The following is a 15,207-nucleotide window of genomic DNA, read 5'->3' on the forward strand; positions in this document are numbered from 1 at the left end:
GGGAGCGGCCCGCTCGTTCAGTATCACAGGACGGCCACGGCTCTGATATGCTGGAGAAAGAACTTCAGATGTTTGGGACTGTAGTTTGACGGCTATTGTTGAACAGATTAATGGATTTTCCACACGAAGACATGGACAAATTTGTGAAAGGAGAATGTGTAAATGTGTCAACAATGCTGGAGCCACTAGCTAAACATAGCAGCACTATCTTAGCTACATTTTTCAGTAGCGTCAATAAATAGTGTAGCTTTTCCATTAATGGGCTATTTTGTTTAAAATGAATGTGTAGCATGACAAAACACTGTACTGTGCACACAGCTATGTAAGGGATAATGTTGAGCGAGGGGGTTGTTATAGCGAATACAACCCCGACAGGCTGATCTTGAATCAGCCTGAAGGGGTTGTATTCGCTATAACAACCGCCTCGCTCTACATTATCCCGCTTATTACATGGCTACCTACCAAATAAATCAATAATTTGACACAAAATATTGATTTAAAAAGGAGTTTATTGATTTAAAAATGATTGTATTGCTTCCGCTAAAGAAAATAGTCCGTTCCGTCTCTACGGTTAGAATCCTGCGTCCATAGCAACGCTCTGTTTTTCATGGCAACGGTGTGTTATACTTCACAGCGGTCTGTTATCAAGAAATAACAGACCGCATTCTACACTGGAATTCAACCAATCCATGTAATAAATATATATATATAGGCTATAGCTAATCAGGAAAAGTTGTTTATATCCCAGTGTAACATTTTTACATCACTAAACCATGGTAAAATCACAGTAACATACTGCTTCTCGTAGCTTATTTCTATTTAATATTTCGAATTAATATTGCTAAGTTTATAGTTAAGTATAATTAATACAGCTAAGCGTATTGTAAATAGCTAATGCAGCTAGCTACTTTGTTAGTAAATCGTTGTAAGCTACACTACGTGATAACCATAAGTTGACTGTTGTTTACCGATTTAAAATATGAAATTATTTTAAACAGCTTCCCAACAGTGTGTGTGTAAAACCATGTGCATGTACACACGTTTTAGTGGCGTATGTTGGATTATTCATATGGAGTGTCTCATGTGACTATTATGAGGATTAGCTGAGCAATATGATCTGAGCAAGACACACACAAACACCTGATGCGTAGTTCCTTTCGCTCGCTGTTTCCCTCTGAGATAGGCTACTTTACGTTGTGCTGTCTGTGACACCTTCTGTTACACACACACTACAACATACACAAGGATTATCAGCCAATCAACACATTTCCCAAGTGGGCTCTTCTAATCATCAGCAGACCACTTAAGGATCCACAGCTATCAAATACGCCGGTATAGAGTGTTAGTTAAAACAGTGTCTCAGTGTGGAGGTTGAGAGGTTGTAGGCGTTCATGGAGTGAGTCTGATTGGGACGGGACGGATCCCTTCTCTTGAGCGCCTGGTCATCAGAAACTACACCGGGAAGCTCCTTTGGGTTTTACACACATAATCACAAGAATAAAATAGAGAAAACATACATTTACAAACCAGATTTGTGTAATAATTTAATTATTTTTAGGTGTTAGAAACCATGACTTACTATTTACAAAAATCTGGTAATATTAATTGAAATATATTTTAGAATTGAAAGTGTGCTTACATTTTTTTAATCACTCATTTTTGTAAGGACTCTGGCAGACAATAAAACAGAAAAAAAATATCCCATAGACTTAAGAGGGACCTATGCCATATCTAAGGATTGGACAAGAATAAAACTCGGTTTTGACTTGTGCTAATAAGCAACCACGCATAAACCCCTACCTAGCATTGCCCTATCAACCACTCAGAACATCCTAGCAACCACATAGCAACACCCTAGCAATGCTTTAGCAACCACCACCCAGAACACCCTATCAACCACCTATCAAACACTCAGAACATCCTAGCAACCACATAGCAACACCCTAGCAAAACTACCCAGACACCATTATCAACCGCCTAGCATTGGCCTATTAACCACCCAGAACATCCTAGGAACCACATAGCAACACCCTAGCAAAATTACCCAGAAACCCCTATCAACCACCTAGCAACACATTGCAACACCCTAGCAATGCTGTAGCAACCACCACCCAGAAAATCCTATCAAACACCTAGCAACCACTCAGAACATCATAGCAACATCCTAGCAAAACTACCCAGAGACACCTAGCAACCAATAATGACATATAAGCAACAGCCTAGCAACAACTCAGAACACCCTAGCAACCACATAGCAACACCCTAGCATTGCTGTAGCAACCACCACCCAGAACACCCTATCAACCACCTAGCAACCATTTGGAACATCATAGCAATGACATGCTTGCAACCCGATCTAGCAATGCCCTAGCAACCACCCAGAAAACCCTAGCAATGCTGTAGCAACCACCCAGACCACTATAGCAACCCCATAGACAGGCAACCACTGATTTTGTTATTTTTTTTTAGAAAATGTATTATAATGTAAATTGACAACAGTTCCTAATGTGATTCATGCAGCGCAAAATGCTATAGGGAATATCTAATATGATGCCATCCCCCACAGCGCCCCAGTGATGCCATAATTTTTCCACCAGTCTTCAAAAGAAATAAGCAAGCATCATGGCATTAATAAGTGACTCAGTACTGGAGCTAATACACCCATAGACAGAGAAGGCACATCAGGAGCATTTTATTCGCGTTCTCCTGACACATGCAGGCAAACACTCTCAGCAGAACTAGCGTGTGTGATACGTCCCGGCTTGCGTTTGAGAGCCCCGTGGGTTGGCAGGCAGCGGTGCGCAGGTTTAAGAGCGGTTCAACAAGCTTTTGTCGGCTTCCTCAGCACTTTTTCCTCTTCAAAAAGAGCAGGAAGAGATTTAAGCAGTCAGCAATTCCATTCCAGACTCCATCCATGAACACAGGACTGTCACATCCCTCTGAGTTTTCACATAAGCACAAGGAGCTGAGGCCATCGGGAAGTTATATGTGTATTGTTTTAGTCAGTGTTCTCAGCAAACACACCAACTAATGTCTGCGAGTAATGCTGACAGCGGCCAGTGACAGAGCAAACTGAAAATAGCTTCTGGACATAAAATAAGTCAGAGAAGCAAATTTATCAGACGTAAACAGAGCATTGTTAAATTTGGTATGACCTCCCTCCCAACAATATGCTGATTCAACAAGGATTTTACACAAAATCTTTTTTTTTTTTTTTATTAAATAAGAAATAGATGATCATATATATATATATATATATATATTATATATATCATTTTTTTTTTTTTTTTTTATTAAATTAAAAAACATTTTGTGTGTAAAATCCTTGTATATATTTTTAGAGACATTATATATATTTTAACATACATTTTCAGCTTTCATAAAATGCTAGTTTACAGTTATTTTATTATATTAAATTACATAAAAGATGTCAAAAAAAAAAATTCCTTTAGCATCTTGTTTTCATGAGCTGGTGTATTGATTCTGAGCAGGGTCAGTCTCTCTGCAGTACATCTGCAGTACAGTTTGTCTCTTTCTATTCGCACAGTTCTCAATTAAAATCAGCTGCACTAATAGCCTGTGAGAGGACTGAAAGTGTCCTTCCTCTTTTCTCTCGTCCGGCATCAGGGATCCACAGAGCCGTACATCAACTGACGGCAGCTAATGGAAGTAATCCGAGTTGATTAGCAGACACCAAAGCCATCACTTGTTTTCACACCCCATTGCAAATGACACAGAGACAAAAAAAATAAAAATAAAGATGGTGTAATAGCAGGGGTCTTTTGTCAAAGGGTGATAAAACAGAGACCAAAACCAAAATTAGCAAAATGGCAATTTATATTATTTAAAAAAAAATATATATAATAATAATAATAACACACATATATATGTGTTTGTGTGGTATTATCATTAGTATTTATTTTAGGCTACTAGGCTATATATGGATGGATGGATTACAACATATAACAAAGAACAGTGAATACAAAGAGAGAGAGAGAAAGAGGAAGGAGAGATGCATGGAGAGAGATAGTTTGCCATGCATGAAGGTTAAGTTGGCAGGACACTCTATGGAGATTCACTGATACTAGCACAGTTTTTTTTTTTTTTTTTGCCTGCAAGCCCGCATGTTAAATTCACTCCACCTGCTTCTCTATCACTGACTGTCTTTCCTTCTTGTGTCATCTTCTCATGTCTGTCTCTTTCGCTCTCTTAGAACGACTCCTGGGGAAAGCAGTACTCTTACGCCCTGTTTAAAGCCATGAGTCACATGTTGTGCATCGGGTACGGAGCCAGGGCGCCTGTCAGCATGTCAGACCTTTGGATCACCATGCTCAGTATGATTGTGGGCGCCACCTGTTACGCCATGTTTGTGGGCCACGCCACAGCCCTCATCCAGTCTCTGGACTCGTCCCGACGACAGTACCAAGAGAAGGTAAGCGCAACCTCATCCGTTTCATTCACCTAGCTGCTTTGTTTGCAGGTATTCACGCGTTATTTTGATATTTACACCACCGTGACTTCACTGGACCGGGCATGTGATCTTACAACACCATGATAGCGTAGTAATCTGTGTCATCATCATGTATCACATTATGAGCTCATCAATCTTTCAAGAATGACTTCAATATTGATCTGACGTCAAAGAAATTCTATCTCTGCTACATAGGTAGAAGGCTACATGTGTCAGACAACATGTACAGGTTCAGGGCTGGAATCTACAGATCGAGAATTATTTTTTTGCATAAGCAAAAATTGTTCACAGCTGTATATATTACAAAATGATGAAGATGATGATGATGATGATACTATTTATTATTATTATTATTATTATTATATTTTTTATAATATTATTTAAATAATCCCAAATTGATTATTGACAAATAAAATAATTTTTCTTATTCTTCTTAATAATATTAATAATAATTTTTGAATAATACAAAATTGATTATTATTAATCACTGATTCATATGATGTATTATTAAAACATATTGATTATGATTTATTAGGATTATTTAAAAACGAAAGGTAATTAATTCATTTTTCTTCTTATTAATAATAATAATAGTAAAAATTATATTTTTGAACAATTAAGAAAGTTAAATATTATTAATACATATTCTTGATTAGTCAGAATTATTATGGTTATGGTTAAGTATTTTTAAGATTATGTTATTATTATTATGGTTAAGAATAATTAATTGTCTCAATCATTACATTTTAAAATCATTCTTAATAATAATAATAATAATTAAATATTATTAATCAGTAATTCATACTTTTGATTATTCTAAAATATTATGATTAAGTGACGTTATTATTAAGTTGAAGAATTTATGTTAACTATTAATTTAATTATTATTATTATTATTCTTCTTCTCACAAATAAAGTCTGGCATAATTGCAATTGACTCAGATTGCAATTAACTACAATTCATATTTAGTTATTTATTATTTTATTTTAACAGCTGATTCTACAGTACAGCAGCAAGACGTTGCTCAGTTTGCAAACAAATACCTCTTAAAAACATGTTCTTTCCACACGTCCTGCTCTTTATTTTCTCATTACACCATGTTTCTTCGTCAGTCTCACGTGTAAACAGCATATACCTGTAGCAGTACCAGCACAGACATCTACAGCGGTGTGTAATTCTCACCTGCACAGGTTTTTGGACGAGTGCGATCGCTGCTTGACACTGTTCTGCTGTTCTCTGACCTCAGTTGTACAGTCTTATGTACTGTGATACTCAAGTCATCAACTCAGAGATGCCACCGCGTATTGATTCCACTTCCTCTAAACAGCATGCAGCTTCCTCCCTGAGATACCATGAGAAGAGGGATTGTCAGATTATCCCTCATTCTAGCGTTCTGTCTTTTAGTGCTTGTTGTACCGGTAGTGAATCATTATATCCTCATGCTTTCAAAGAGGATTTATCCCAAGTGAAAGACAAAAACAATCTCTCTGGGCCAAAGCATGTGGAGCAAGCAAGAGGAGCCAGAGCTGCTTTGTCCCATGGGTGGAGGGGTTTTCTCATCTGGGACCTCAACGAGCCAGGTTAATCTCACAACGTCATGCCAACATGAGCCATCAGCTTCACCATTTAATACCATTACAGAGGATGAATGGAAAGACGATATGGGAATGGAGAGAATGGGATTGTGCTCCAGGGAGATGGCACAGACTAAATGAAAAATAATTATGTTGAATAGGCAACACTGTCAGAGAAAGATTGTACCTTTAGAGGTGTAACAGCTTGTTTCTAGGCAGTTCCCCCCCCAAAAAAATACTACCTTTGGAGGTTACTGACCCACTGAGTAGGTTTCTCAGATGTTTCATGAGAAAAAGATCCCAGTAACTTCACTTACAGTATAGAAGTTTAACTCAAACATTTCTCCTCAAATATTTTTTTTTTTTTGGAATGAAAGCAATAATTTTATTTAGCAAAGATGCATTTAATTGATCAAAAGTGACAACATTTTTGCATTTTGTTATTTCAAAATGCTAAAATCTTAAGAAGCAACTATTTTCAACATTGCTAATAATAAGAAATGTTTCTTGAGCACCAAATCAGCATATTAGAATAATTTCTGAAGGATCATGTGACACTGAAGACTAGTAATGATGCTGAAAATTCAGCTTTGCATCACAGGAATAAATTACACTTTAAAATATATTAAAATTGAAAACTGTTATTTTAAATTGTAATAATATTTCACAATATTGGTGTTTTTTTCTGTATTTTTGACCAAATAAATGCATTCTCGGTGAGCATAAGAGACTTCTTTCAGGAACATTAAAAAAAGCCCCCAAACTTTTGAATGGTAGCGTAGCTCTAACTCGTACTGTATATCATAAAATTCCTCATTTGTGTCTATTTCTATTTCTCCTAAATAATTTAACACCTGGGACAAAGGTGATACTTAAAAGAGACACAACTGAAACTCAATTAAGTCACCTGAGCTCATTTATATGTAGGCACAATGTCTGTTTGTCTTCAAAAAGAATTTCATGCATTTAAGCATTTGGATCAAAAGTTTACATTTCTTCATCATGTGTACTATAAGCTGCCTTAGGAAATAAACTGTGTGCTAAATGTCGTCAATGACGTCAATATACATCCCAACATAGGATCCAACTGCCATCCAGAGACGATCACAGGCTCAGTTTCACTCTAGCTCATTTGTGGCCGCTGTTTAAAATATCATCTAGGAGTTTTCTTGCATTTATAAAGTTGCATTTTCTCATTACAGCCAGCCCTTACATCTTATTGATTGACAAAGCCATTTAGCTGAAACCTTTTAGTGGAACAAAGTGTGGGATTTCCAAGCTAATGAGATTCCTTTACTCTGGAAAACAGGGTGCTGCACACATCCATGGGCCATGCGTACCATCAATTTCCCTGTCATGGCTGCTGTGCACGGGCTTATCTGAGTTGCACACGGAGCTGGTGTCACCTTCACTGCGACAATGACACAGCGGTCTGAAGCAGACAAAAGGCTTCTATGAATTTTACATCTCTGCCTGTCCCAGCACGGACTCTTATCTTCAATTTAAATATGATTTTTTGACCTTTCCGTGGCCGTGTAGCGTTTGACACAAAGAGCAGTGTTACACACTTCACTTAGAATCGCAATGTCACCGCTGTGGTTTAATCCCGCCATAATGCCAATTAAAATCTGGCTCCATTGCAAATGGATATTAGATACAGCTCCCCTGCCCAGAGATCTGCAAAATACATTCATATCGAACTGGCTTCTCAGTGGTCACTATATATAAACAGCAGAGGTCAAATGACAAAGCCAATGTCACTGGCCTATACTGCCGAGAACAACAGCATCGCTGGTCACCAGCATACAGTCGGACTTATTTTGAATACTGGTGTGCTAGTGTCCCAACCAGGCTGTTTAACTAACTTAACAGCGAAAGCACAGCATGCTAATTAAAGTAGCATATAAAATAATACAACTTTTTTTTCTTTTTTTTTTATACATATATATATGAAAAAATCTACATACTACCATGACTTATCCCAACACCAAGACAATACTAACAAGCATAAATCAACCTGGATAACTAGGATGTTAAACTTTCAAAACCTAGTGAACTGCCTTGCTGTACATTGTCTATTAGCGTTGTCAAAAGTAGCAGTATTCGAGTCTATAGGCTACTTAAATTTTAAAAACTTAAACCTACCAGCCTTTCTGTAGTAGGCTATTGGCAGTTCCGGTAGTACCGGGTCAATCCTGTACCCGCTGATAGCCGGCTGCTTTTCCCTGAAAGTTCGGGTTATTATAGTTTGCAAGAACACGATTATAAACAGTTTTCACACAGTCAGTGAGCTTGTGCTGAAGTGATATCAGCTTCATTAGCTATGTTTCCATCCAAAGTTGCGAATTTACCTTATGCACAAAATTTGAATATTGCATAAAACACTTGCGAATAATGCACAGTTTCCATCCAGTCAGTTGAAGAGAACAAAATCGTCACTTCCTCATAAACACTTTGACGACAGGGCATTTCAGAATGACCAAAACAGCGTTTCAGATGCTGTGCAACGATGCTGTGTTTCTTTTTTATATATAAGCTATATACAGTATTACAAATTTGTATGCATTTTTTTAATGCATTGATTAAAGGTATAGCGGAGGATTTTCCCGAATTTTAGAAAAGAACCGCCCTCTCCACTTTTTGAAAAAATGCACATGCGCAACACTCTACCTGCTCCCGAGAGGGAACGCCTATTAAACGTGAACACGAGAGAGCATGCACAAGCTAATCATAGCTTACATTAACTTTTACTAGCAGTGATTTTAAATGGATTTCTCCAAATAGCAAGCCAAACTTTACCTGTCAAGTAGAAACTTCGCGACTGAGGCATCAGTGGGAAGCCCAACCTTTGTTTTGAGTGCATGCCATCGTGTGAATCGTGTGCACGTAAACAAATCACCAGAATGATTGACACTTAGGAGGACCAATACACTGTAAAAAGTGAACAGTTGGATCAACTTAAAAAAATTACTTCAATTGGTAACACCTAAAGAAATTACGTTTTCTCAACTTAAATTATCACGTTTTATCGTGAAAAACGTGATAATTTAAGTTGAGAAAACTTCATTTCTGTTCACTTTTTACAGTGTAGTCTTGATGATCCACCCGGAAAAAGAAAATCCTCCGCTATACCTTTAACTAACATTTTTTGTAGGCTACATGCTAATATATTATTTACATACAATCATTAATAGCATTAAAAATTAACTAATTTAATTTGTTTAATATAGCCTATTTAATTTTTAAATTGTTATTGTTAAAATTGTTAAAAAAATATATAAAATAAATCAGTTACAATAGTTTTTGCTGTGGTACCAAAATTGTTACAGAGAACCAAGAAATTTGCCTGGTATACGGACGGACTACTGAAATTTTGGTAATTTTACCTTTTTTTTCCTCTCACTACTGTTAAATAAAACTATTTGACTCATTATGACTCTCACAATCAGAATTTTTTCACTGAGGTTTTAGCAATGCATTCTGGGATTACCATTTCCAGAAAGGTATGCAATACTGCCTTACAGTTTGGCCAAAATAAAAATAATAAAAAAAACACACTAATGAATACATTAGAAATAACAATAATAAATACAAATAAATAAAGTTATTATTTCAAATAAATAAATCGGGGCATATGCTGTTATCAGTGGTTTTATAACAGATCTGATGAAGACTTTTCTAGCTCAGCTCTTGCACTGTCTGACTCATTTAGATTCTATCCGTTGTTCCATTTGCAAAGACAAGCATAAGAACACCGACTAATGGAAGATAACCACGCTCCCACAGCCTTATCTCTCATCAGTCCACTCATCTGTGGCTTTGCAGTAGAAGATCTCCTATGATCAGTAGATCAAACCAGCACATGGATGAGATCAGACCCATGAGGAACCACGACACGTGGTTGTGTGCCGAGCAGGGAGCTTCGTATGAGTGGAAGAGTTCTTTCAAAGTGCAAGATCAAAGACGATCAGCAGGAGAGCGTTTCGAGGAGAAGTTACTTTCATGTGAGGTCAAGGTTCACCTTATTCAGCTGATGTTATTTTTGAGACCAGTTTAGGAATAAACCCAGCCATTATCTCCTGGCATTTACATAGCATTCCACAGCAGGAGAGCGAGGCAAGGATATTCTATCAAAAACGGCATATAATCCTTTGTCAGATCAGCAGGCTTGTTATGAAGTGCTTCACACATACAGGCTTTTGTGTGATTGAATGGAAAGGTTAAACAGGTGGGTTGATTGTTGGATGCTAAAGCCAGGTGCATCTATCGTAGGGCTTTGGTCATGATTGACAGCATTGACTATAGTTGATATTCACAGCACTGATGTTGGCATTGTTTTGTTTAGCGATAAAGGAAATTTATTTACAGCAAGCTCAAGGTCATTTTGATTGTATGATCATGACATGAAGGTAATGCTAAATAATTAGATTGTTATCGCACATTAATATTTTATAAGTAAACCTGAACATGCACGATTAAGATGTAATTTATGATAGGAAACATAAATATTTTAGTATTGCTAATTAATATTAAACGTTGTCGATTGCAATTACTGTTTGGCAAAATTGAGGCCAAAATCAGAAAGTTTGTGGGCATGCATACAGATGATCTATTTTGTATGTTTGTTACTTCAACAAAATCCAAAATATAGATTCTAATTGTCAAAGGGACAGAATAATAAAAGGCATTATGACCTCAAATCATCTTGCCTTTTCTCATCTTCCCTTCATGCAAATTAGGATATCTGTATTATCATCCCCATCGCATGAGCGCGCCGCAGTCTATCCTCCTGAGCAGGTACCTTTGCAATTTGGTGGATCAAAGCACCTTTCGATTTATTTATTTATTTTTTGCTGGAGAGAGAGTGAAGGGCAGTCTCAAGCACCTGAGACGCAGGAGAGATGCAGACAGGCTGGGCGGATTGTTTCTGACATCTAATATAACCCTGCCAGAGCCCAGCACACATTTAATGTGATGACCGCTTCTGCAAGAAGAAATAGGGGGAAAAAGAGAGAAAGTGGTGATAAACCTAATCTTGACAAAGCATTTCTGTTCCCACGCTGATAATAAACCTGAACGTGAATTAGCCTTCTTTGCTCTTGCCCGAAACGTAGTAGAGAGTAAAAATCAGAACTAGCCTAGTGTTTAACACAAAGGAAAGGAATGAAAGGAAAGTAAAAGGTAATGAAAAGGAAGAAAGGGCAGAAAGAAGAGCAAAGTAAATGGAAAATGAAAGGTAATGGAAATGACAGAAAAAAAGAAAACCTGTACAGAGAAGGGAAAGAAATGATGGGGAAAGGAAAAGTGCTAAGCTTCTGACAACTCTTTCAGTCTTTGTTTTAAAAGCATTAATAGTTTGCAAGAACGCAAAGAGGCTCTGAAAGCGGACTAGTGAGTAGATGAGTTTACTTGTTCGACATGATGACATCTAATGTTCCCAACAATCTCTGTAGTCCCATTTAGCCACTTACTGTATTAGCAATCACCCTTTACTAGACAAGTAAAAGCTTTTTTAAAAAGAAAAACACAAGAGAGTATTACTGATGTATTTTATATCGTAGAATAAAATGTGAAAATATCTTGAGTGTTCACCACAGACCCGATTTCAAGCATTTCACCAAAAATACATTCAAAAAACCCATTGACCTCAGGATGATGTAGGGCTGGGCGATATGGCCAAAAAAAAAAAAAAATCTTTATTTCTTTCAAGTTTAAAGGCAGATTTTTGCTCCTAAGTGAAAGTTGTAGAAACAAGAGCGTTAATTGTGGTTTTAACCTACTCTTTATTGTCAGAACATATCATGACAAACACTTGCCATACTGGTGAACATTTCACAAATCTGAGGTAGAACATTCAAACATTTGTCATTTTTCCTTAACAAAATAAATATCTTTATTGAACAATTAATTTCTTAGTTTCTGCATGTGCTCATTTTTTATTTGGTAAAATGTAATATTCTGACTGTTTGAGTTTTATTAAACTTAACCATTGGTCATCCAGTATCATGCATTTAGATCATGATAACCTCACTATCATGGCAAAATGTAACTTTATGGTTTCTATGGTAGGCTATTTGTATGAAAAACAGTAGCCTAAATACATTATTAAATACTGTAATTATATTCCATCAGTCCTTTAATACATTGTCTACATTAATAATATAATACAATTCAATATGTATATCCCACATTTCATGGTGCAGTGTATATTACTAGGCTAACGTTACAGTAAATCCATGGTAAATGATGGGAATTTGTAGACGGAAAAGCCTTCTGCGCACAGTGTTTCTCCTGTTTGTCAGCGCTGTTTCATCTGCCTTTAAACTGGTTTAAATCACTGAGACATTTGTGTTCTTCACTGAATTCAAGCGCTTCTCGCATCGGCTCTAGTGAGCTCACGCTGCGCTGCGGTTTGGACTTTGAGCCGAGCGGATAAATGGTCCGTGTGGCGCGCGGTTCAAATGAGTTTCGTTCCGCTTTTGGCGCATAAACATTATCGAACATTTATCGAACTCTTGATATCGTTTTATCGAGAAAAATTATATCGCGATAATTATCGTTATCGTTTTATCGCCCAGCCCTAGGATGATGGAACCGGAAGTCCTAAAATGCTAACCCAGGTTTGGCCTACAAAAATACGTCATGCCTGCAGCAATCTATACGCCATAGTTTGTTCGGCGTGAGCTCTGCACACTCATGAATCATTTCGTTATAACCAACTAAGTACAAAATTTTAGGGAAAGGAAAAGTACAGAACAGGAAGGAAGGAAGGAAGGAAGGAAGGAAGGAAGGAAGGAAGGAAGGAAGGAAGGAAGGAAGGAAGGAAGGAAGGAAGGAAGGAAGGAAGGAAGGAAGGAAGGTGAAAGAAAATTAGGAAATGGAAAGAAAAGAAAAAGGACAGAACTGGAAGGGGAGAAGGAAAAAGGCTGGAAGTTGAAATTAAACAAAATGAAAAGGGCAAAAAATAGGAAAAAGGAGGGGATAGGAAAAGGAAAATAACAGGACAAGAAAAGAAGGAGACAGGACAAGTAGTAAGGAAGAAAGGAAAGACAAAGAAAAGTAATGGAAAGAACAGGAAAGGAAACGCGACATGACAGCAAATGAAAAGGAATTAAATGAAACTAAAAAAAGATTGCAAGGTCTTTAAAGGACAGGAAAAGGAAAAGGCCAAAACAGGAAGAAAATAAGGGAGGATAGAAAGAAAGGGAAAGGATAGATTAATGAAAAGCAAAAAAGAAAAGGATAGGAAAGGGACAGAACAGGAGGGACGGAAAAAAGGAAGGTTGGAAGACGAAAAGCAATAGGAAATGAAAAGGTCAGGAAATTGAGAGAAAAAGGGACCAAAAAAATGGAAAAGGAAGGAAGGATAAAAAATAATAATGAATATATATAAAAAATAATAAATAGAAGGTAGTAGACAGAAAAAGTAAGGACAAGAAGGGAAGGAAAGAAAGGTAATGAAAAGGAAGAAAAAATGAATAAGAAAATAAAAAAGGGGGAAGGGGGAAAGGGGACATGGCGGGGCTTCAAGTCTTCAAGAAAATTCAAAAACACTGGCACATTTCTGCAGAAAGTGTTGAAGGCCTTTTTGAAGCGGATATATAAATATGCCATTGACAATAAGAGGACACCAGCTGTCATTCACACAGACGGCTGAAACATTTTAGCATTACCTCTGTGGGAATCACGAAGTGCATGTAAGCAAGCTTTATGAAATCCCCTCAGGATGATATGAGTTTATCTACTCTGGCAGTGCCAAACCATATTCCTGCTTTAAGCCAAATGCCCAAAACAGCTTGACTTCTCTGTGCCTTCTCACCACCTCAAGACTACTCCTTCAAAAGCCTCTACACCCCCCGTTCCCCACACGACCAACCAAAAAGTTCCCCTTCTTTGTGAGCTCAGCATAAATCAATGTACTGCAAACACAAACTGGCCTTATCATGCTCTGACAGATGCGCTGTAATCAATGTAGAACAAGAAGTGACATTTTTGTTTTCGCCTTCATTTGCGTCTCTACCCGCTGTCTTAGCGCAGCGCCACTGGCCTGCAGTGTGTGAGACGATGTTTATTCACAGGTGCTGTCGTCATTGGGCTGTGACAATCCGTTAAACCAAACAGGCTGATCCCCTGATTCTGCTCGCTGAATATGTGTGTGTGTGTGTGTAAGTAGACTCTGATTAAAATGGATGAGTTTCCAGAGTTTCTGAAGTTTTGGTCCCTCTTTTTGTGAATGTCTGAGAGAGAAAATGGAAGGTGGTAAGCTGGTGTCCAAGCTTATCAACCAGCTGTTTTTTACATTTTTAACTTTCTTTAGTGTGTAATGTTGAATAACACAAAGCACGATTTCACTCCAAAGGTAGTTATTGTCTAAATCAGTAAACACGGGTTTCTGAACTCCGCCCTGATTTTAGTCTTGAGTTTTCTACAGGGAACGAACATGTCACAATATTCCTCACTTAAATAATTCCCACCCAAGGTATAAGCAAAAAAATATAATAAAAAGGCAGAGACCTGCGTTAGTAGTGTGTTGACACTTGCGGTGGAACGGCGTGTCATTCTCGAAACGCGCTTGAAGTGGTTGACCAATCACAACGCACTGGTCCAGCGACCAATCAGAGCACATTTCAGAAAGAGGGGCTTCGTAGAGACAGGAACTAAACTAAGTGTTACTGACAGCCTGGAAAGAAAGGTGCTGCAATAATGTAAAATGTGTTTTTCGATCATGAAAACCTATTCTAGTAGACCCCAAAAACAAATCAAGACTTTAAAAGGGAATGATAGGTCCCATTTAAAATATATATAATAGAGGATGTCTTGTTTAATTTAAATTTTAAAATAAAATTGAGCCATGCAGTACACTGTAAAAAAATAAAATTAGTACAATCACCTTGGATGTTTAAGTAATTTCAACTTAAACTACATTAAACTAACTTGAAAATGAGTTGAATATTATATAACTTATTATGTTCTGATGAGTTAAAGCAATGCAAAAACATGTTGTCATAATGTATTGATCATATACTTTTTTTACAGTGTACATATAAATACAGTATGTGCTGAAACCCATTCTTAACTTATCCCAAGTTATTACGGTATAAGTCTACAATGATGATTCATGCTGGTGTTTGTGTACTCATGCACACTATGTGTGTGTGTGA

General features: G+C 37.2%; 1 protein-coding gene across 2 annotated transcripts in view; it reads left to right on the forward strand.

Annotated features, from left to right (window-relative positions):
- hcn1 (hyperpolarization activated cyclic nucleotide-gated potassium channel 1) overlaps positions 1-15,207 on the forward strand; it is a 96,586-nt gene that overhangs the window by 59,940 nt on the left and 21,439 nt on the right. For both annotated transcript variants that reach the window (XM_084388272.1, XM_084388273.1), the window contains exon 4: positions 4,214-4,432. In XM_084388272.1, coding sequence (XP_084244398.1) covers positions 4,214-4,432 — 219 coding nt within the window. The remainder of the gene's footprint in view (positions 1-4,213; positions 4,433-15,207) is intronic.

The sequence above is a fragment of the Rutilus rutilus genome, assembly GCF_951802725.1.
Source record: "Rutilus rutilus genome assembly, chromosome: 18".
In the NCBI taxonomy this organism is placed as follows: domain Eukaryota; kingdom Metazoa; phylum Chordata; class Actinopteri; order Cypriniformes; family Leuciscidae; genus Rutilus; species Rutilus rutilus.